Source organism: Eumetopias jubatus, unplaced genomic scaffold (genome assembly GCF_037043125.1).
Source record: "Eumetopias jubatus isolate StellerSeaLion01/CBP00866 unplaced genomic scaffold, mEumJub1_p1.0 scaffold_2, whole genome shotgun sequence".
NCBI classification, from domain to species: Eukaryota; Metazoa; Chordata; class Mammalia; order Carnivora; family Otariidae; genus Eumetopias; species Eumetopias jubatus.
Window position 1 is genome coordinate 3,287,487 of NW_028274808.1, and position 24,393 is coordinate 3,311,879.

At 41.8% G+C, this 24,393-nt stretch overlaps 1 protein-coding gene across 1 annotated transcript in view; it reads right to left on the reverse strand.

The window, feature by feature from the left end:
- Positions 1 to 24,393, reverse strand: part of CSMD1 (CUB and Sushi multiple domains 1) — a 1,681,733-nt gene that overhangs the window by 40,975 nt on the left and 1,616,365 nt on the right. The window contains exons 56-58 of the mRNA XM_088021297.1: positions 13,798 to 13,971; positions 12,263 to 12,436; positions 314 to 502 (exon numbers count right to left, since the gene is read on the reverse strand). Of these exons, the coding sequence (XP_087877423.1) occupies positions 314 to 502; positions 12,263 to 12,436; positions 13,798 to 13,971 (537 nt within the window). The remainder of the gene's footprint in view (positions 1 to 313; positions 503 to 12,262; positions 12,437 to 13,797; positions 13,972 to 24,393) is intronic.

Here is a 24,393-nt window from a genome sequence, read left to right on the forward strand (position 1 = left end):
TAGGATAAGCGTGTCTGCTGGGTTCAAGTAGAAGACAAGCAGTAATAAGTAGAGACAAGCACAGAATGGGTCCAAGTGCTGTCCAATACACTCGGGTCCATTTCTCTCTGAAGCCAGGTATGAGAACACACCAGTGTCCCCTCTCCTTTTTGACCCTTAAACTAGTTTGAGTTGTAGTTTGTGCTTTCTGGCCAGTCAATAAAGGTATCATATAACTTATACAATTTATAAAGACTTAAAATGTTGTTGTTATTGTTCTCTTGGTGGTCTTATGGGCTCTGAGGCACAAGAATCCAAAATAACCCTCACTTACCCAAACACTTGGGTAAAGAACGATCCCATAGGCCATTAGCCATGCAGGTTAAGGCAGAAGATCCCAACAGGTAAAATCCCTTCTTGCAATGATACATGACACTCATTCCATATTCAAAACTCTCGGGGAAATTTTGTTGCCCGTGACGAATGGCATTTTCCACAAAGCCTGGATCTGAGCAGTTCACCACTAGGGGTAAAAAAAAAAAAAAAAAAAAAAAAAAGGTAGACATCATTTAGATACACTTAGAAGCAGAAGAGAGCTGCAGAGAGGGGGCCCACTCCTCATCACATTAGGAAGTTTGTAAGATGACATCACAGCGGCGGCTCATCATCACACTGTCCTTCACTTCCTGCTTTGGGCCATTATGCTTCCAAAACTGTCAAGCGATGGATGTGCTACTCTGGCAATTTTAATGATGTGAGGCTAATTTCCTTTATTTATTTCCTAAGAAGAGACTTCAATGTGAAATCTGAAAATAGTTTTCCTGGTTAAGTTTTTATGTTATGAAAATGTTAAAATAGGGGCGCCTGGGTGGCTCAGTTGTTAAGTGACTGCCTTCGGCTCAGGTCACGATCCCAGGGTCCCGGGATCGAGCCCCGCATTGGGCTCCCTGCTCAGCAGGGAACCTGCTTCTCCCTCTCCCACTCCCCCTGCTTGTGTTCCCTCTCTCACTGTCTCTCTCTGTCAAATAAATAAATAAAATATTAAAAAAAAGAAAGTGTTAAAATAGAACCCGCTCAAGTTAGTTTTGTTTAAATATTTTTACTCGGATGTAGTATTTTAGGGCTGTCTGTGGCACAGTCATTAATTACCCCCATGGCCACCTACATGCATTAATTAATGCTTCAATATGTGTGCCTAAAGTCCCGTTTCTTCTGCATGTGGAATGCAAATAAAAATGAAAATTCTTCTATCAACACTTAATAGAAATGTAAATCAAGCCAGCCTCTGATTGAAGCCTCTTCCTCCTTTAGAAACAGCTCAGCAGAGAACAGTCCACTGGGGCACACGCAGGACAGGCTCTGGTTAATCTGAATGGCACTCTATTAGCCTGAATGCTCGTTGGCTTCTGGGAGGGAATTAGCAATGTGCTTCCGCAGGTGCAGAGGAAAAGAAAGCACCCCTGATTGTCTCATGCTTTGACCCCCACACCAGTGAATGAGACAGCTGCTGTGAAAACTGCACTCTCTCCAGATATTCCTGGCTCAGAAAGGGGCCCTACAACTAATTCTCGGGCAGTCACTGCAAGTCACGGGTCCCAGCGGCTGGGGGCAAACCCTTTATCTGTGCATTTGATGTCCTCTCTGCAGTGAGGACGAAGGTGTAGGGCAGAAGAGAGGACTACAGAGACCCCTTTCAGTGCCACAAAATAGTATTCTATGCTTTTTAGAACAACCCTGAGCTTATAGAAGAAAGACTCAAGTTCTTCTGAGCCAAAACAGAATGTTTATGGAGCACAGACAGATCATTGTAAGGCTCCGTAATGCATTACATCCACAATAAAACTATCACCAAACCCAATGAAGTAGTGGGAATTACCCACCTGGAGAACGTCTAATATACTTGAAAGATTAATTATTTTTATAACGTGAAAAACAACCGTATAGGTGCATTCTGGCATTTGGAGTCATGCGTGCAGCCCAGGAGATAGAAATAGGTCCCTGGTCTTATACCTCCATGAGCAGCAAAGTGTTTCCTTGGCCTGCATGCTGAAGACACTGTGTGCTCATGTTTGTGCTTCTGCTATTCTCGGGACCATCAGGAGCACAGTATCAGAGTCTCTGGCAGTGAGGGTGTAGGCAACGTACACAGACGGACGGCACTGGCCGGCTCTCGGACGCTTCTGCCGGGACGCCAAACACTTCCCAGTGCTGCACAGGACTCTGCCTGCCCCTGCTGAGCTCCTGCATTTCTCTGTTTGTACTTTCATGGTGTGTCCCAGCTCTCCTTAGTAGAGGCAGATCGTGTGGTGGATGAGAAGGTGGAGCTGTACGAAGCAAGGGGCATCATGGGTTCAGAGCTCGAAAGAAGAACCCAGCCGGAGATGACAATGTGAAGAAGAGGGAGTCTGCTGCAGAGAGGTAGTTATTGCTTCAAGAAGGATGAGATCCTGCTGCATCCCTCTCCCTGCAGGGTTGAGAATACTTGGTTTCCTGCCTGACGGCTCTGAAACCCCAGGCTGGGCTTCTCCTTGGTAGCTGCTCTTGCCCGTGGTAGAGGACAGGTGCGTCGCAGACATGGATGCCCTCAAAACCAGTGGCCACACTCTGGTATCTTAGGTAGCATAGAGCCTCCTGGAAGGAACACTGGAGGTCTGGGTCCCAGGCATCTCCAGCACCCTTAAATTAGTGAGCAGTGACGATGCTTGACAATCATAAAGAATCCCTGAGCGCCAGTGGGGAAAACTGAACTGTTCCTTATGTTGGAAGAGTTGTGTCTACACATCTCCTAAATCTGCCCCTATTTTTTTTTTCCAATCCTATCCTGTCAAATCAGTCCTGTGCAGTTGGGGTCAGACCCATCCACTCTTCTATCCCTTCTAGTTTATTTTGGATGCTCCACTAGGAGATTCAGCTGTATCTCTCTGCTGGGGGCAGGGATAATTTGATTTATTCACCCACAACGGAGGGAGGGTGTTCTGAAACAGTCCCTGTTGTGGTTGTGTGCAGGTGCGCTCTGCCTCATGGGAAGTAGGCTGCCTTCCAGAGGAGTTCGTGGGCGCCCACTCGACCCCCACAAACAGCTCGTCCATCTGCTTCCTTCCTCCCGTTTTGTGCGGGATCCCCGTCCCAGGAGCTGGTGGGCTGAGGCTCGCATGATTGGCATTCCTGAGCTACCAGCAGGGCTTAAGGACCAAGTTTCTTCAACTTTCTGGTCACGAGTGAAATCACCAATGAGGTTAATGAAGACAAGTCAGACCAAGTTAGACCTGCTGAGAAAACCTGACAGTCTACTTTGCCAAGTGGTGCCCAGCAGAGTGTAATGCATGGGAGAGACACCGGTATCTCTTTATGGAGCTTTTCACCTGCCTCAACATCCCACCACCCCACACACTACGAGCCAGCACTTGCACTTGAGGTCCAGGTAGAAACACTGGGTGCAAAGCTGAATTCCATCAGCTAGAAAGAATGAGAAATATGGATATCATAGATACTTGGCCAAGCCTGGAGAAGTTCCAGAGAGTGCACAGAATGTGTTCCATGGGGAGCTTTGGGTGTGTCGGAGGGGAAGGGAGGACATTACTGTAATGATCAGTAACATGCCTGAGGTCACACAGACAGTTACTCTGGAACTAGGTAAGGATTACCCTCCTGCACCTGTCCAGGACAGCATACTTATAAAAATGAATGAGTATTTCTTGGTGACATGAATCCCAAAGGGATCCCCCTCCACTTTTTTTTCTTTTTTTGAGTGTACCTGCTGTAAGTCTTAGCTTCCAATAATATTTTATAGGCTATGTACTGAACCTCTTCTCTACGTACACGCCTTACTCTTGGGGAAGTTACCTTAAAAACACTCAAGCTAGGGGCACCTGGGTGGCTCAGTCGGTTAAGCATCTTCCTTTGGCTCAGGTCATGATCCCAAGGTCCTGGGATCAAACCCTTCATGGGGCTCCCTGCTCGTGGGGAGCCGGCTTCTCCCTCTCCTCCCCACTTGTGCTTTCTATCTCTCTCTCTCAAATAAGCAAATAAAATCTTTAAAAAATACTTGAGCTAACATAGAGAGATAAAAACATTGCACATCCTATGACTTACACTTTTAAAAATATATTCCCTTTTAAACTTTTCTGAGTACTAACTCTCCTTTTTACCTAATATTGGCTTACATCTGTTCGTGCATTTTTTTCAGGCCTGTCCTATCAAATTATTCTTACACAGCTGCAGTCAGACACAGTTTATCCAATAAAGCCCTAGTCTGATTATTGAGTGTGTGGATAACCTGACTAATGAAACATTAGAACGCCAGTTTTTGAAACATGATTTGCTAATTATTGGATCTGATTTACTTTACCCTCAGTTTCTATGAATGATTCAGTTTCCCTTGGCATGCTGTACACCGTGGGGCGCCGCCAAGCACTCAGACTCTGAGCCCCGTTCCCCCATCCGGCTTGGTCATCTGTCTGTGCAACATCTCATTAGACACCGATGTCATTAACTGCCTCTAGTTTTCCTGCTCTGTACCCTCATCAGGTACTGGAATCAGCATCTGCCCCAGGTCCTTGATTCTGTGTGTGACCCAAAGCAATAATCAAGTTTCCCTGGAAAAACTCTCTGATGACAAGGGGGCATGACAGATTTCAGCCCCAGGTACTTGCTCTAGCTGTTCAAAAATAGAAATTAGATGACTACTTTCTTCTAGGTTACAGATATATAAAGTAAAAAGCAGTAACAGAATACTCAGGAGAGATTGCCACAGTCACTAATAGCGTGGACCTTGGGTCATCTGGACAGTGAAACTCCTACAGTACTTTCATAGGTTTGTTGTGGATTTGATTCCATCTTATTATTTGACTGGGACAATCTGAAGATTTCAATTGCTTCTGAACTGACTAAAGTTCAATTCTGAGTTCCATCTCCAGTTCTCAGAAACAATTTTCATAATGAATTCTTACATTCAACACAATACATTTCCTTGCATACTTTTTACATCCTTTACCCACTTATTAAAGTGTATTAATTCATCATCAATAAAAAGTTTGTAAGTTTCTCCTCGGCAGGTCTCTGAGATGATGATTACAGAACCATGTGATTTAACTTGTAATCCAGAATCTGGTTGGAAATCAGAAATCCAAAACGGAATCCAAAGTGCTTTTCAATATTTGATGTCAACACTAATTCCTACAAGTCTAGCGTTCTTATCTTTAACCACTTTATGGAAGGATGGCTGACATGTAAGAAGCTGCACATATCTGACATATGCAACTGTATGATTTGGGGATAAGTGTACATCTGTGAGACTGTCACTGCCAACAAGGCCACAAACATCCATCTCCTCCCAATGTTTGGTTTTTGAAAAAAGTAGAAATCAGTAGTCCTGACTTCTTAGCTAACAGCTTCATTTCATGGAAGATATATATTTTTTTAATTTCAACATAATTCTGCAGAAAATCTGTGTTTTTATTTCTTTTTGGTCTTTACTCCTGCTTCTTCCATTTTCTTTTACAACTCATAAAACCCCAACCGTGAGCAGGAAAATAAGAAAATGATGCTTCCTAACCTATGAATAGCCAATTTAATTTTGGTGGTGGTAGGAAAAGAGGAGTAAGAATTAGTTCACTACATTTTTTAAAGCCCTCATAATTGATTAGAGTTCTGCATAGTATGTTTTTAAGATGCTTTCAATAGGGGCGCCAGGGTGGCTCAGTTGGTTGAGCGTCCTAGTCTCCATTTCAGCTCAGGTCATGATCTCAGGATCGTGGGATGGAGCCCTGAGTCAGGCCCCGCCTTCAGTGGGGAGTCTGCCTGCGATTCTCTCTCTCCCTCTGCCCTTCGCCCCACTCTCTGTCTTTCAAATAAATAATCTTTTAAAACAATGAAATGTTTTATTTTTTTAGTTTTATAATGTTATGTTAGTCACCATATAGTATATCATTAGTTTTTGATGTCGTGATCCACGATTCATTGTTTTCGTATAACACCCAGTGCTCCCTGCAGGACGTGCCCTCCTTAATACCCGTCACCAGGCTAACCCATCCCCCACCCGCTCCCCTCTAGAACCTCAGTTTGTTTTTCAGAGTCTATAGTCTCTCATGGTTCATCTCTCCCTCTGATTCCCCCCCTCATTTTTCCCTTCCTTCTCCTAATGTCCTCCAGGCTATACCTTATGTTCCACAAATAAGTGAAACCATATGATAATTGACTTTCTCTGCTTGACTTATTTCACTGAGCATCATCTCCTCCAGTCCCATCCATGTTGATGTAGAAGTTGGGTATTCATCCTTTCTGATGGCTGAGTAATATTCCATTGTATATATGGACCACATCTTCTTAATCCATTCATCTGTTGAAGGACATCTCGGCTCTTTCTACAGTTTGGCTATTGTGGACATTGCTGCTATGAACATTGGGGAGCATCTGGCCCTTCTTTTCACTACATCTGTGTCTTTGGGGTAAATACCCACGAGTGCAATTGCTGGGTCATAGGGTAGCTGTATTTTTAATTTTCTGAGGCAACTCCACACTGTTTTCCAAAGTGGCTGTACCACCTTGCATTCCCACCAACAGTGTAAGAGGGTTCCCCTTTCTCCACAACCTCTCCAACACTTGTTGTTTCTTGCCCTGTCAATTTTTGCCATTCTAACTGGTGTAATGTGGTATCTCAATGTGGTTTTGATTTGAATTTCCCTGATGGCAAATGATGATGAACATTTTTTCATGTGTCTGTTAGCCATGTGTATGTCTTCTTTGGAGAAATGTCTGTTCATGTGCTTTCAACAGAAAGAATTACACAAAGTTTAGAAGACAAGGATAAAACAACTATGCAATATTCAGTGTATTGCACAGAATAAACATTTTTGGACTTGTTTATCAACTGGATGAATCAACATTTTAAAAATGGAATTACTGGTCACAGAGGGGAAAAAAGCAAAAAAAGCAACAGCCATTTTGGACTGTTTTTCAAATACTTGAGAGTTACATTTTCATTTTTATCAATACTTGATAAAGTAAGTTTTAGCTGCAATTCAGACATTCAGGTTTGATAAAAGATAAACACTCTGATTAATTATCATGGACTATAATTGATTGCCTGACTTTCCTGAGCAAATAGAAATTTCAGAGGCATGTGGACATGGCGAGAGGACTGAGGACCTAACGGGTGCCAGGAACTTTGTGGAGAATTTCACAAACATTGTCTTATCTAGACCTCCAGAAACATGTGAGGAGGGTGTCTTTCCTCAAGTATTCATGTAAGGAAACTGATGTGAAGCGGATCATTGACCATAGACCCTATATTGAGTTCTACATGATGAGTGAGTTGGATAGATCAGCCCCATGCACCGTGTCTGCACAGAGCAATCCTGTGTCACACACTGAAAAACCTAAAGGGTAGAAATCAATCCCCTTCTGCTCCTGGAAATACTCTTCAAGTAGGGATTTAAGGGCAGCTTCTGGAAGCTGCCAGCCCCAGTGCTCTTTCTGCTCTTGGAGAGAGCCTGCTCTTCATTTCCAGGGACCCCATATTCAACAGTGAGTCCTGACTGCTGTTTATCTGTAGACCCAATGAAGACTTGTGCTAAATAAAGCCACAAACATGGAATTGGTTCTTATGTTTCCCTTAATTTGAAAACTTTACCATTTTAAATTTTGGATAATATGAGATAATATGATATGATATGATATGATATGATATGATATGATACTATGATAATGCATATGCTTTTTCATAGACCTACAAATGCAATCATATGCATAGTGCTTCTTCAGTAAGTTTTTTTAAATTGTTTCCTTTTTTATTCCTCTCTAACCATAACTGAAACTTCACTAACCCCACATTTTCTTAATTTTGTTTATCTTCATGTGTATAATCACATGGGGACATATATTTTACATCTCTGAATTTAAACACACAATCCTACAGAACTACAGATAAGAAAGGGAAAACTGTCTAAGGTTTGTATGCCTTACAAAAATTATTACATTAAGAAAGGAAATATCAAGTCAATTTTCCTAAAACTTTGTCAGGCTTGGCATTCTCACTGAACTGACTGAACCTTTGAGCTTATTTACATATTTTGGAACTTAGGAAATGAAGGTTCAAAGAAAGCTTCTATATGGAAACATGGGTCTCCAGGATGGTGTACATAATCTGATTCTTAAAATAGATATGAGACATTTGTTTTCATTCCTTATCATGAAATCTGCAACCATATCATTTATTATACATTTCTTCAAGAGAACTATAACTACTAACAAAAAACATACCTTCTTTTACTTTCATAATCCTCTTTGCAAAGATAGTGTTAGCAGTTGAGTATAAAGCATTATAGCTAGCATCCTGGGTGTGAGCCTGCTGATTGATCACAGATGCTACAGGCTCAGGTAGAGTTTCTTCCTGTTAAGGGCTGAGAACAATGAGGTGGCCCCAGAGTGGAGACAGACTTTGTAGAAATCTCTATGTAATCTGGCCTCACTTCAGCACAGATTTATTTGGAGTTCCATTCCAAAGTTCTGGGTGGAGTTTCTCTTTCACATCATGAACTAACTAAATGTTGTAGGATAACCCCAAATTCCACAATTCATTGACCTACCCAAATCAGACATTTCTCAAATGTGATCAAGATATGATCAAGAATTTGGGAGAAGAAATCAAGCACAACAGCATGCTTGCATAAGACATGACATCCTAAAACTTCTGTGGAATCATTCGAGGAACCACACAAGATAAGAATCAGGCTGTACTGCAATATGCATTATGAATGCCTGGCAATTTTGTTTAAAAAAGTAGCTATTTTTGTTACCTTCAACTTTTGAGTTTTATGCCATTTTTTCCTTAAGGCTTCACCACCTTTATGAGCCTGTCCTCTTAGAAATCATGCTTTTCCTGGTTTTATAATAAACATGTAAATTCTGTTCCCTAGATCCTATCTCTTAGCTCATAAATGAAGAAAACAAAACAACAGAGAACAAGAAGTGGTGAGCAAAGGCACCCTGGAGATGTTCTAGTGATTTCCAGTCTACTAACACCCGTAGGACTGCATCTGCCAGCCATCTCCCCCCTTCACCAGATGCACTGGGCATAGCAGCTTTCATTTCATTTTGGAGCACACACTTAACAGTTCCACACTATAAAAGGCAGTGCCAAGAGAATGAGAGACAAGCCACGGAGTAGGAGAAGATATTAGCAAAGGAGGTGATGAATAAAGGACTATTAATCCAAAATATACAAAGAATACTTAAAACTCAACAGTAAGAAAACAAGCAACCCAAATACAAACTGGACCACAGACCTTATCAGACACCTCCCCAAGGAAGATACACAGCTGGTAGGTGAGCAGAGCAGATGCCTCACATCATATGTCATCAGGCAAATGCAGATTAAAACAAACAGGAGAGCCACTACACACCTGTGAGAATGGCCAAAATCCAGGATACTGACAACACCAAGAGCTGACAAGGATGTGGAGCAACGGGGACCCTCACCCATTGCTGGCGGGAGTACAAAATGGTGCGGCCACTTTGGAAGACAGTTGGTGATTTCTCAAAAAATTAAACATGCTCTTATCATACAGTCCAGTAATCATGCCCCTTGGTATTTACCCAAAGGAGCTGAAAACTCATGTCCACACAAAAACCTCTATATTACCAAAACTTGAAGCAACCAAGATGTCCTTCAGTAGGTGATGGATAAATAAACTGCGGCCCATCCAGACAATGGAATATCATTTAGCACAAGAAAGAAATGAGATATCCAGTCTTGAAAAGATATGTTGGAACCTTCAATGCATATTGCTAAGAGAAAGAAGCCAGTCTGAAAAGGCTACATCCAGTATAATTTCAACTATATGACAGTCTGGATCAGGCAAAACTAAGGAGACAATAAAAAGATCAGTAGTGGCCAGGGGTTAGTTGGGGAGGGAGGGATGAACAGGTGGAGCAGTGGGGATTTTTAGGGTAGTCAAGCTATTTTGTATGATACTCTCAGGGTGGATACATGTCATTATGTATTGGTCCAAACCCATAGAATGAACGACACCAAGAGTGACCCTGATGTTCACCGTGGGCTCTGGAAGAAGATGATGTGTCCTTGCGGGTTCACCAATTGTTGCAAATGCACCATCTGGTGGGGATGCTGATAGTGGGGGAGGCCGTGCGTCTGTGTGGGGAGGGGTTACATGAGGAATCTGTTTCTTTTGCTCAAATTTTCTACGAACTTATAACATTTCTTTTCTGTGTTCTGAAAAATAAAGTCTGCTAAAAATTAAGTACCTTCATATTTTTGAGAAAAGGGAGAAAGGTAAGAAAAGGCAAAATGAAGACTGAGGAGGTGACCATACATCCCAGCATTATGCTGTGCTGTAGGCCTCTAAAGGACAGAATCTAAAACCCCGAAAACCATTAATAAATGACAGCATTTAATTTCTACTTCTCTTATTTGGTATAAGTTAGAGGAAAATGGAATATAGATCACAAAAAAAGGTTTGACCATGAAAAGCCCACAATTTGAGTTCATTCCATCTTTCACCCAGCAAGAAGATGTTATGTGTCAAATGGATGATGCTGTCTCAGTGTCTGTGGGTGACATTCTCCCTCCCTACTTAGCTCACTCCCCTGGGTCCTCTTCACTGTATCTCCTTAAAGGTATGAATTACTTTCCCGATCTCTGTACTGACAGTGCGTACATAGCACAGCATTTGGAATACAGCATGAGCTTCATAAATGTTATATTAAGTTGACTAGAAGGGCTTTGGGGAACAGATCTAGAGCGCTCTGATGTACCTAAGCCATCAACGCACGCTTATGCTGTACCCCTGCATGAGGACAAATTGGACCCACATTCACGGGCACTCATTTTTTAATCATTGTTTCAGTTGTGCTATTGTTTTCCTGTCCTACAGGTGGAGAAAACAGTTTGATTAAAGCTGGTTAATCTTTTTCTAAATCGCTACAGCCGCATGGACACGTGGCAGACGTTAATAGCTGCATCTTTCTGCAGCTGCCCCCATCCTCAACACTCATGGCAGAATGTGAAGCTCATGCCTCCCTGGGAGAGTGGAGGGTGGTTCTTGCCACTGTCCTGATGTTCAGTGCCAAGAGGTGAGACGCGCGCAGAAACCAGGGTTCTGTGCGGTTGGGTACACACATTCAATGATGTCGCCTAACCCCGCTCACCCTTCACCCTGGCCCCTGTCTCATACATCTGATACAACAACAACAACAACAACAACAATAATAACAAAAGGTAAACTTGTTAGTTTTCAAGCTGACCAGACCACCCACATTGTCAGGAGACCAGCAAGGGGCTCTTCCATAGGAAACTCAGTGAGAAAGTGCATTTTGCACCCCACGCCCAGCCACATCACAGACAAAAGACTGCTTTCTGGGGAGAGGGAGGACAAGGGGACCAATGGGGGCTTTCTCTTTGTTGCAAGACTTCCTCTACACTGAAATAGGGTGAATCTAATGCAAGTGTTTAGAGGGAAGTGAAATTAGGAGACTTCACTTCATCTAGAGCTTAAGCCCAGCACTCCAACAGAAACTTGTACCAGGACTCTACAGTTTGTTACCAATTTCACATAACTATTTTTAAAAATTGCTTGGATCCCTTTGTGCTATTGTCTTATTTGGATGTAGCCTCCTTGGGAGCCCAGTGGGAAGGTGGGTGACTGTCAGCGAGAGGAAAACTCATGAAGTATCTGGCTCTCATACCATAGCTGCCATAAAAACTCCTTCACCTTCACAGTAAAGTCCGACTCACCTTCAGCGCATGAGATGTTTTAATGGAAAGCACTGAAGCAGAAACTTACATACTATGAGCTCAAACATCTAGAAATACAAAAGCTCCAAAATACCATTTTCTCGAAAATTCAGGTTTTAGCCTAGATCTGTGTGGCAATTAAAAAAATGAATGAAGAAAAAGAGATTTAAAAGCAATGAGAGCTTCTTAAATGGATCTGTAGGTCTAGAAGCTCAAAATGCAAAGATGCTGTCTGGATGAGTGAATGGATCAAGTCAAAGAAATGGAAGACAAGTTTACCTTAATTACAGTCCTAGACTGTTCTGCTCGAACACCTGGCCAGTACCAACAAAGGCCATGGAGGGATTTGTACTTTATTTTCAAAAATGTCTTCCCTGCCGTGAACAGTGAAAACATTTGTGGTATCCTGTGCCTTGAGTTATGGCATCCTATGCTTTGAGATGAAGCGTCATGCACATGGGTACCGAGCTCGGCATATTCACCCTCCTGCTACCCTTGGCTGACAGGGCTCATTCCGGGAGCCTTTCCTACCTCGACAGGTGGGCAGAGAGCTACTCCACTGTCCATTGCTCCGACACTGGGCTCGAGAGGCACCCTGCAGCAGGTAGCCAGTGTTACAGGTGAAGTTCACCACGTCATTCAGGTTGAACTCACTGCCATTGGTGAGTCCATGCGCAGGGTTCCCAGGGTGGCCGCACGTGATGGCTGTGTAGGAAGACAGGCCCTCATCAGTATCAGAAAATACCCAGGCCATTGCCCTCCCTTGGAGTTCCTCACCAAGAGACATACAGGCATGTTACAAATCCCATGTATGTTTGGAAGGGGAAACGGTGACGGAGAACAGTAAGGTGACCCACCACCAGGTTATATTATAATTGTGGAAAATAACCAACACTGGCAAATGTACTTTCTTCAGTATAATTGTTCTTGCATCATGACAGAATATCAAATAACTCTACAATAAAGCAGTGAAAAATAAGAGGTGCTAAAATTCTTAAACTAATTACGAATCTTGAATATTTTCCCTTTAGAATACACCAGTCAGTTATGTGGAACCCTTGTTTTGAAATATTATAGAGGATTGGCTGATAATTTAAATTGCATATGCCTAAGTTATTCCAATATCAATTTAAACACCATGAAATTAGCAAAATAAGTGTATGCACTCAAACAGCATTTCCTTTGACAATCCCAACTGTAGGGTCTTTTGAAATGTAGTGAACTGTCATTAATGTCACACCCTAAATAACAATCATACAAATCCCAAAGATATCCTCAGTGGCCCTTTCAAAAGAAACACATTACAGTCATAACACTGGTTTTTTCCTCTTCATTTATCTTGTCAACAGTTCTTTCTTCTAAGCAAAGTTTTCACCCCTGAACTCTGCACATTTCCCACTGCACCATCCCAGAGAATACCTGTCATTATCCTAGAGCTATATCAACATTTCCTTTGTTTAATTCACAGGAAAATAAAGAATACACTAGGGAAAAAATTGATTTAAAATAAATTTTGCAATAGAGACTACAACGTCTTCTAAAAATACAGGTCAATATTTATCTTGGATAGTATAAAATTAGAAGACAATCATTACACGGTTTTACCTCTCTCTGTTAAAGGAAGGACTGCTCACAAAACTCTGTGTTCTTGATGAAACAATGACAGAAATAGAAAACGACACAGAAGATTAGGGGTGTGAGGCTATTTTGGGGACTCTGCAAAGCCAACCTGCAGACTCAGACTCAGCATCTTTGTCCTCCTATAATTAGCTTCTGTTTCCACCTTGTTGATCCTGTGATAAAATCAGGAAAATGAGTGCATGACATCACTCGTCCTGGGACCTGTTTGAGATGAGTTAGAGAACACATTCACTGTGGACAGGAGTCTAGAGGAAGGAAACAGAAAAGGAAAGCCGTGCCCATAGCATCTCTCTTAGCACAGGTGAGAAGGATGCTTCTCCATTGTCTTTCACTCTGGAGGTTACACATGTCTGAGCTAAGACTTCACACCAAGAGAAAATGTGACCAAAGGAAGCACCTGCTGAATTTGTTTGCAATGTACTTACAGACACAGACTGGGGTCAGTCCAGACCATTTGTGGTCTTGCAAGCATATCCGAACGGAAGTTCCAACCAGTCTGAAACCAGGATTGCACTGATAAACCACAGTGTCCCTGTAACTGAAACCGTCTCCACTGATATGACCGTTCACGATTGGATCTGGGGAACCACAGTGGCCAGCTACAAACAGAAGTAAAACCAATAAACACATTTTGGAGAATTTGTCTTTTACAAAAGTACTGCATTCACAATTTGTTTACCCTTATTGCCAACTGAATAACATCATTGAGTGTCTAACTTATTGTTATTTCTCCCATTTACATATATTTTTGTTTGAAATAGTCTTTTTTCTTTGTAACTTGTTCATTTTTTCTCAACAATTGTGTAATGAGTAATATTTCAAATAATGAAATTGCTAACCAATTTGAGTTGCTAATGAAACTATTTCCCCAATTATGGTTTCCCCATGCATTTCTTTTACTTCTTTTCTTATTGAGATTTTGTGTTGTTTTTCTTGTTAATGGTATTTCCAAATAAAAGCCATAAAAACACAAGAGACACTTGGGTTGATATGGTTTTGTAGCCTATTGAACATAGAAGTTAAGGAGAGGATGCCAAGGATTTCCAGTGTTAGTGGATTGCTAAACTATTTGTGGAATTTCAAAGGCAAGATGAATATCAGAAAATATTCTTGCTTTCAAACATGGGCACCTGCTTAGGTTTGAACCAGTGTCTAGGTGGCACTGGTCTGTGATCAGTTGAAAGAGGAGTCCAGCCTTCAGGGGAGGGATGCCTGAAGACACAGCGGATTTAGGAGAAGTAGGATTATTGATGTTAGCTGAAGCTCGAGGTGCCTGGGCTTGCGCATGAGCAGTGTGCATAGCGGGAACAGAAAAGGCAGGGCGGTGCAATCGGGATGGACATTCACACTGAAGGAGGAGAAAAGCACTGAGGGGAAGGAATCTGAACTGTAAGATGATTACTTAGCAAGCATGGTGTCAGATAAGCTTCAGTAATAGAGAGCATCCATGTGAAGAAGGAAGTAAAGGGATGTTCAGTTCTTTGTGAGCAGAAGGACAGAGTGATGATGAAGATTCTTGGCTTGACTCGACTTCAGTCTCACAGGCCCATCCGTGCCCCTTCCTGGAAAATCCAGTTCTAGCAAAAACTCTGCTGAGTCAGTTTACTAAGAAGCCCCCACCCTCCATATCTGATGGGCTTCCTTCCTACCTCCCAACCCCCAGGTGAGGTCTGCTCACCTGGCCTACCTTTAGCAAGATCCTGCTGGGTCAAGTTAGCCAGAACCCCTTACCCCTGATGTTCCCTGTTGGAGATTTCCCATCAGGGACTGCACCTCTCCTCGGCTGTAACCCCCACTCCCCATGCAGCATTGAGAGCTGAGCCTCATCTCTCTCCCCCACTGGAAAATCCCATTGCAGTGACACTGTACCTATGGTGGTGGTCCAGACTGAAGACTGCCTCCCCGTTCTTATCTAGCGTCCTTGAATATTTTTTCCCCTTCAACAACGGTAAGGTGCCACGTGGCACAGAGGAAATGTGGAAGGGCATGGCTAGGTGTTTCTGTCAGTCTTTCCATTCTCCTTTCCAAGTTCTCCCCTATCCTTTCTGTTCCATCATCCTTCCTCTTCACCTGTCTCCCTTCCCTCCCTCGCTCCCTCCTAATCTCTCCCTTCCTTTCCTATGGAAAGAGCATCTTACTAATCAACAAAATATGAAGTATTAGGAGCACCTGACATCAAAAGGATCCATGTTACACATGGATTTTGGATAGAGAAGAAGAGAAAACCATTCACCACCATTTCCTAAATGACTCATCCAAACCTCAAAGTTTATATGGGTAGGTTGTGACATGGGTTGGAATACCTGCAGAATATTTTGTGGTAGACTTCCCTTGGCCATTTACTTCCCAAATAGAGCACATAGCTGTCAAAGTTTACACAAAGTAGACTACCCCCGAGGTTGAGAAAGTTGCAAGTTGTTGCCACGCAACAATTGGAGTTAATGTCACCATTCTGGAGGAATTTAAAATAATAATTTATATTTCCACTTAACACAGTGTTCAGCAGCCCTGTGTTCTCATGGGATTTGAGCTAAGTTTATTATTGGCAAGGTGACTTTGTGGAGCAGAGAGGGAGAAAACCAAATCGATGGCTAGGCATCCCTGCTTGAACAACGTTTATAAGAGGTCAGGTAAAAAAGTCATGCTAGCTTCGGTTGATTCTTTGTTGTCTTGACAGATTCTCTCCATATGGCCAGATCGATTAAGTTGATTCTGGCAAGAGGCCAGGTCATCGCCCCCAAATGGAGACTTGATGCATACAGAAACTCAGAGGAGGAAGAATGTGCTCCATGAGTTGGGAAATGAGCCTCTGAAGCAGTGAAGGGCACACAGAACAGTGGCCTTGGCTCCAAAGCCATCCCCCAAACAGAGGCTGTCACATGCACAGCATGCACTGTTGGGTAGGGGGATGGAGCCAATTTCCAATCCCAGGGACAATGACGAGTAAGGCAGCCAGACGGGTGGCACACAGGCTTGGCACAAACTGGGAGGAGCCCAGTCACTTGTGAGGTGACCAGTAAAAGATCTGCTTTCTAGAAATGTGCACCGAAACAACACAGTCCAATCTTCAAGAGAGAGTGGGTCACCTAACTCTTGGTTGTTGTTTTAGATCATGCCAAGTTCTTTGGGGGTTACTTCTGAAGCCTGCCGCCACTCCAGCAGAAGGGGGCTTGGGCTCCAGGGCAAGTGGATGATGCTGAAGAGGGTGCACTGTGATGGAAAGCCCCCATCGCTTATGGTATCTGCTCAGTCTCACCCTTGATTTGGATAAACACCCCTGTCTAGACTCGTTTTAAAACCTTAATAAACATTTTCTTTTCAACTGTGTTTTTAGTAAGAGCACATAGTTTGAGGCTGCACTGTCTTTTTGAAAGCCTGGCACAGAGCTACTCTTAGTAGTCAAGGAGATATCTATATACTTTCGAAATCAAAGGGTTGACAGTCATGTGTGGAAAGAGCAATTCCTAACAGCGACTCTTCCCTGACACCTGGTCATTTTAGTTCTCTGAGGAACTGGCCTTAAATACCAAAAGAAAAGAGAGGATGTCTTCCAAAAGCTCTTCATTTCAGCTCAGTGCCTGAAAGGGGAGAATCAACCGCATCACCTGCTACTTCTGCCTCCTAATTTGAATGAATGAAGACCATGCGACTTCCCAATTTGAAGCTAAGACAGACCAATCTGATGTTCCCTTCTAAAACATTCCAGTCCCCTGCCAAGTTCCATTTTAAAACATTCAAAGTTGTAAACCAATTCTAGGCTATTTACAAATATAGAATATTCACACAATTTCACCTAGAATATTTAACAAGAAATGTCAACATTATGTAAAAATGTTATGGGGTAAAAACTACATTAGATATAATTTGAACTCAATGTACTCTGAAGGCTCTTTCAAGTATAAGATTCTATGATTTTATGATAATATTTTGCTAAATCCTTTGTGAGTTCTTTTATCCTTGATGTAGCCACAGTTTTTTTATACACACTCTGTAGAAAGTGTCTCTGTATCTACCATGGACTGCTTTGTAACTACCTTCATGCTTCCATCCAGCGGCTACAAGGTATGAGTCACTCATCAAATACTTGTGCCAGTGAATAGAAATAAAGCAACCTCACAGTTAACAGTGATGTCCTTTCCACTGTCAAAGTGTATCCAAATCCATTGTCTGTGAGGCGACTTTCATTTACTTGACAATAATTTCATGACCATTTCCTACCAGCCAGCAATGTTCCTTGGGCTTGAGATTACACAGAGGATAAGATACAGCCACAGACAGTAAGATACATCCCTACAGAGAGTGAAAAAGAAATGGGGAGCTGGACCACGGAAGGGCCTGAGGGTGTGTGCACCTAGTAGGCTGGGGAGGAGATCAGGGCACCTCGCCAATAGTGCACAAAGCCTAAAACAGGCAACATCTGAGGTTTGAAGGATGTGCATTCGTTAGCCAAGTAAAGATGATAGAAAGGCAGTCTAGTTGCTGAAATGAGAAATTTTATTTACATTTTAGTCTCTGTTAAAGTATGAAGACTATGGAGTTATATGACCAAATTGCCCATTTACTGCAGTACATCCTGTACTTTACTTCATGCACCTGCCACGATTTGAATGGGTTTAGTTATTACAGGTCCACTAAGTATAAACAATAGCAAAGAATAAGAAAATCTATTAACTGCAAAATATAAAAAGACATTGGAATGAGAGCAGTCCTACATGTTTCAAAATAAAATATCAACTCATTAAGACAATGTGATCATATAGCAAGCCCCACGCCATGACCCCAAGGTTCCATGTTTTTGTTCACTTCTTTGTTTATTGTTAACATTTGGCTTCAGCTTAAACACAGATCACGAAATGTTTTTTATAGGCAATTCTGTGGCCAATATAATCACACCAGGAAGTCAATTCTTGAGAAGTACCAGTTGGAAATGCTTTCAGTAAAATGTGGAAAGAAAATCCTGGGAGTGATGAGCATGAGCCTGCTTTATTTCTATATCAATCCTGCTAATGAGCTTAGTAATCAGCCACTAAGCTGAACCCAATACCACCGACTGGCAGCAGGCTGAGGAACAAGGCAGAATGCTAAAAAATTGTAATTCCATAGAAATTTTAATTCAGGAGATAGATAGGTTTAGAGACCTACCTTAAAGGAATTGCCAAATTTCCTTCTACTTCAAATATGAATTAGCAATTCCATTTCTCCCGTGTTTCTGGAACTCTACATTTTCTCCATGTGCAGACTATGTATGACTCTGAAGTGGGAAATTCACCAACTCTTAAAGCTGATTCTGAATCAGTGGCAGAATCAAGAATTCAATGCCAGGTTGGGTATTGTCCAGGTCTGGTCAGGTGATTCTCTGTACTCCACATGCTATACCATAAAAAAATACCATTCAAATTGGCCTATAAACACAAACTGAACAATGGACTAGGAATTCCACAAAATCTCAATACCGGTGAGATTTCATTTTTCTGTAGAAGAATGAGCTGGGTCAGAGGAATCTAGATGTTTCACCTTGTTTGCCAAGTGATTGTTTTTTATCATGAGCTTTGACAATCACTGTTTTATAAGTTTATGCTCTTCTATATATAATGAAAGCTATATTATTGTTTTCATGTATAAACTGTTACTATATTTTGGTTAGAATGCCCCAAAATAAAAAAGGGGGATTGCTTTTCAAAATCTTTCTCTAAAGTTGGGTTAGGAGGGATAAAATCTACCAAAGAAATTTAACTAAAACAGAGATTGGGAGCAAGGGACTGAAAGCTGCCCAGTTGACTTTAAAGCACACAAGGTGGGGACAGGAATGCCCTATCACCAGGGAGGACTGACTTGGCTTCCTGGTGTCTCCCTGACTCAAGGTTCACTGCAAACTGGGCCAAGGGCAGGACTCCATGGCTGGGAAGTGGTCACTCTCCCTGCAGAGCCCAGGTTGCTGTCTGAAATCTTGGGGGCCAGCATATGGGGACCAGGCGGGTCAGCAATGCAGACTCTACCCACTGCCCCAAGGCCCACAGCAGGACCAACGCCCCCACCCAAGCAGCTACTTCTAGGTCCATCTAAATTCCACATTTTATCAGGTCTTGTCCAACACTTCTGAGAGGACGGAGGTGGTTTCCTGAGCTTGTTTCTGGCAGAGTGGATATTTTGGACACTCGTTCATGAACAACTGGGTTCCTTCAGTGCGTGTTAAGGATTCTATCCATGCTCTCTGGAATGTGTATATGAAGCTATATTTTAGAGCAGGGACCTTCTCCATACAGAGGATGTGAGCAATGTTTAGCTTCCTATAGTGCTTCACTATTTGTTTCTCATTCTGTAAACTCCTGAAAACAACCTTCTGAAAACACACTGGTGACTTCTCTGAGTGACTGACCCAGGGCATCTGATCTCAGTTGGCAGATTTACCTTAACATCACAACTTCCAACTTTCAAGTGCTCGCAGGTAATGTATGTTAGAGTCTTCTACAATTACTCATGCTTCTGCGATTTTAGAAATGAATTCTGTGATTTGGAAATTTAACAACGTTCCATTTTTTTCACTTACTCCATAGAAACCCACTATACCAGTAGAAATGTTGGACACAAGGGGTGCCTGGGTGGTTCAGTCAGTTAAAGATCCAACTCAGGCTCTGCTCTGGGCATGGAGTCTGTTTGGACTTCTCTCTCCCCCTCTCCTTCTGCCCCCATGCCCGCCCCTGCTCTTTCTCTTTTTCTCTCTCTCTAAAAAACAGAAAAGAAAACAGAAATGTTGGACATGATATCTTCCATGGAACAGGTGTGCCCTACACAGACCTGGAGCCCTGCATCCTTTGGTGTGGAATCATGCCATTAACAGGAACCATAAAGCTGGATCTCTCTCCCCCCATGAGGTCACATTCACACACAGACACACACAACCCCCCCCCCCTTAGAGCTCACTACTGTAAGGTCACCTTTGCACTATGTCTGTTTGTATCTGTACTAATACTAATATTGACCTGGGGATTAAAACTAAATACATGTATACATTTTTAGAAAATCTACAAACCAAATATTCAGCCTTTGTATTTGCTTTGTGATTACTAATACTCATTGCTGAAAATAAAATAATCATTATAAATGGCCAGGACCTGTATAAGAATTAGACATGCAATTTATTTCATTCTGTTCATCCCGGACACTAACACTGGCTTTGGGCTGAGGGCAAGGTTATTTGGCAGTGGATTCCAAAGCCAATGTACAAGCTCTTCTTGAGTATTACCAGTCATAAAATGTCAGATGGCTCAGATCCACTTACATGCAGGGAAAACTTGCTGGCATTAAACACCACTGAATGGATGGATTTAAATCTTCAAATCTGTACATATTAAAGGAACACATCTGAATACTGACAGACAAAATTTTTATCTTCTGCACGTGCAGTTTCTAGGGACAGTGCTCAGCCACTTTGCCTAAGTCAGAGAATATTTGGTACCTTGGACAGCACACAAACATTTCCAATGATGTGTGAGTATGGCACTTGCATGAGCCACATAGTATTTTTACATTAGTACATCAGAGGAGGGCCCAATGCTTACCACAAAATACATGTGCATCAAATCTTTGTTGACACATCTTAGTCAAGGGCAATTATTTTAAGCCATATTTAATACAAATAAAATTTCAGGATTTGGGTAGTCTCTAGGGCTTTCAGAAATTCTTCATCTGTCCCTCTTTATGTGGTTCCCCAAATAATCACTCTATCATTTCCCCCATGCCTGAAATTTCCTTCCCAAACTTGTCTTCCTATAATACATCTATGCGCCTCTCCTAACTCAAACCAAATCTGCCCTCTGCATACACACCCTAAAGGAATTACTGCCCATTTATGTGCACCTCAAAGATCTCCCTTATTTTAGGTTTCCCTGCAATAGAAGAATCTATTTCTAGTACAATCCATTTATAATATCCAGACTTCTAGATTTTTTTCTCTTTTGTTGTGAATTCAGCAAGTAGAAACATAATTTTTCTCACCTATTTATCTCCTTTCTTAGATTATGAGTTCTGAGAGCAGTCTTGCTCCATACTCCAGCATCAAGCCTGTGCCCGACCTAGAGGAGGTGTCTGTACAAGGAGATGGCTTTGTTTCCGTGAGCGTGTTGCCATATGAGTGCAACACCCTCATCACCCTGTGACTACAAAGAGTACTTCCCAGGACATGGTCTGTTCAGGTAGACCGAACTTCCTGTGGCATCTAGATCACCTCCTGCATTGCTCTGCATCTTAGTTCCTTGGATGAATTTATTACCTTTCTGCTTGGTGAAAATTCACCCCTTCCTCAATGTGGCTTCCCTCATAGCACTCCCTCTACCAGCCTCTCTTGCTCCTGCCCCAGCTTTCTCTCTGTTGCCATTCATTAATCTCAACTTTTTGTCAAAGTTATTTGGTATTTATCTTATTTATTCCTCTGATTATAAATTCCTGAGAAAAGAAGACCTGCATCCTATTAACCTTTACATTCCATGCCCTATTTCCTGACGAATTAATGAGTATTGTTAGATAATATTCAGAAATATAGACAGAAGTGCTTGTGGCTGGGGAGTGTATCGTGACATTTATCTCCCAGCCACTGGTGGTGCATACATAACACGTGGAGATTAGCACGGGCTGTTTCCAAACACTTTACCTTCCCTGGTATCCTACAGCCTACATTTTACATGGGAGATGGTATAGCAAAGATCAGGGGTGGGGGGCATAAACTTCCTGCTCTAATACCATCTTTCTGTTGTAATGTAAGCAAACATTACCATAATTGGCTATAATAATGTTTTACATGGATCTATCATAAAATACCAGGCATTTGAAGAATATTTTCTCATTTTGCTCTCTAAGAACTATGAAAAAAATATAGTCTAAATTATTATTTTGAATCATGTCATCTAGTCGTTTTACCATGTGAATGTCATGATGATATTTTATGTACAAAATAATTCAACTCCTCATAGGTCATTATAATATAACAAAGGCAAACTTATTTCAAATACTAGCAAAACAATCTAATAAAAAAAGATCATAATCTTTGTGTGAGAGACATCTTGATCTATCACTGACATCTCAAATACTACACATTAAAAAGGTGGCAAAGTGGGGGAGATGATGCGTTATGATGTGTGAAAAAATCTGAATGATATAAATGTTATCAAAGGACTAATGTTGGTTTCTACAGCAGGAGAACTGGATTACAAATGTACCACCTCATTTAGTCTGTGTGCTCTCTGTTGGGTTCAGTGCAAACTACTACAGGGAAGATAAACAGAAGAAAATAATTAAGGGAGCATGGGAATCATAAAACCTCCCTGATGGATTGTAAGGTACCTGATGAGTAGATGTGGGGTCAGTATTCTCAGTGCTGAGTTCTCCAGCTCAGGGAGATGTGTAGCATTGCACAGCACAGATGGTAAATTAGAACAAGCCCTTGGTAGTTTGCAGAGCCTAGGGAAACCCCAGTAGTAATACAACGATGGTGATTAAGTGTGGGCTAAACTTGATGAAAACATACTCTGGTGCACACCGGCCTCACTTTGCCTGGAGTCTAGCTACCATATCTGCACACAGGGTCATCCGGCTCCCTTCATGGCATCCTGTCTCAAAAGTTCTGGCAGAGAATTCAGACTAGCAAGCTCCAACACAGCATGGTTCAGGATTGGAATGTTTGGCAAAGAAGATGACCCTTTATCTCCTTAAATACAGCTCTTGTGCAGATACAGTCTCAAGCCTCACACTGTGAAAGTGCAGTCCATCCGTGTGCTTAGCCATTTCTGCTGCAATGATCATCAGAGGAATCTGGCATGGCCTTCCCTGCTGGAAATCCCTGGAAATAACCACAGGGCTACAACTGGAAATATGGTCCATGTTCCACAGGAAATAGAAGCAACATCTCAGGCAAAAGTATTTTTTCTAGCAACCATGAAAATCAATGCAATACCTCACCCCCAACATGGAAAAATGCTTTCATCAAAGTATTCTTTGTTATAATGACAAGCATCAGAGACTTGGAATCAATGAAGCTCAAAGGCTAAAGGATCCTATGTAAAAGCCTACTAAGCTGGCAACTGCCCCAACTCTTCATTGTATTCTGGGGCAGATCTAACATGTTAACAAATAATTAAAGGGAAGGTATTTCTTATATATAGTCTGAAAACTATTTTTCTGCACAGTATTTGCTGTTATAAATAAATGGATGGAACTATCCATCACTAATGGCATTAGCAACCGTGGTCCCTGCTTTTGGTAGATGTATTTAATTCATTTTATTTTTGTTTCTTTTGTTTTGTTTGTTTGTTTGTTTTTTCCTATCTCTACCAAATGAGGCCTCATTAAAACTTAGACATCTCAATACAGGTCCTTATGGTTGGCACTACCCATCAATCAGGGCTGGCACTTGTATATAAAAAAAAAAATTACCAAAATTAGTTTACTCCATCTTTCATTCAATAGCATTTAAAATATTTGAAATTAGCTGTTATTTACTTTCTAACTTTTCTCTCTGCCAAACTGATGATCAGGAGTCTTCCAAACATTCCTCAACTATCATGGTTACCAGATCCCTCAACCCGGGAACATGCAGATTCCTCACTGCCCACTTAAATTATTTCATGGAAGTGAAACCATCATTCTGGATGCGGGCTTCCTAGCCAGAGAATGAGGTGGATCCTGTTCATGAAGTCTGGACATCAGCCTCAGGGCCATCTGGGCACATAAGAACTTTCTGTTATCCAAAACACCAAGTCCTTCCCTGTGCACTAAGATTTCCTAATTTTCTTGTCGTCACGTACATTGGAAGGTATTTTATTTTTCACTTTGATTGAAGTTTTCCATTAAGTCCATTATTTCTGTATGTGTTTTGTCTATCATTCAAATTGAAAAGATCCTGAATCTATTGTTATTTATGTATTTTCACTCTTCCAGCTAGTATTATTATGCCCCTACCCAAGATGTGAATAGAAGTCTTAGAATGGTCTAGAATGAGGGAGAGAAGCATACAACCAGAAACCTTTCCA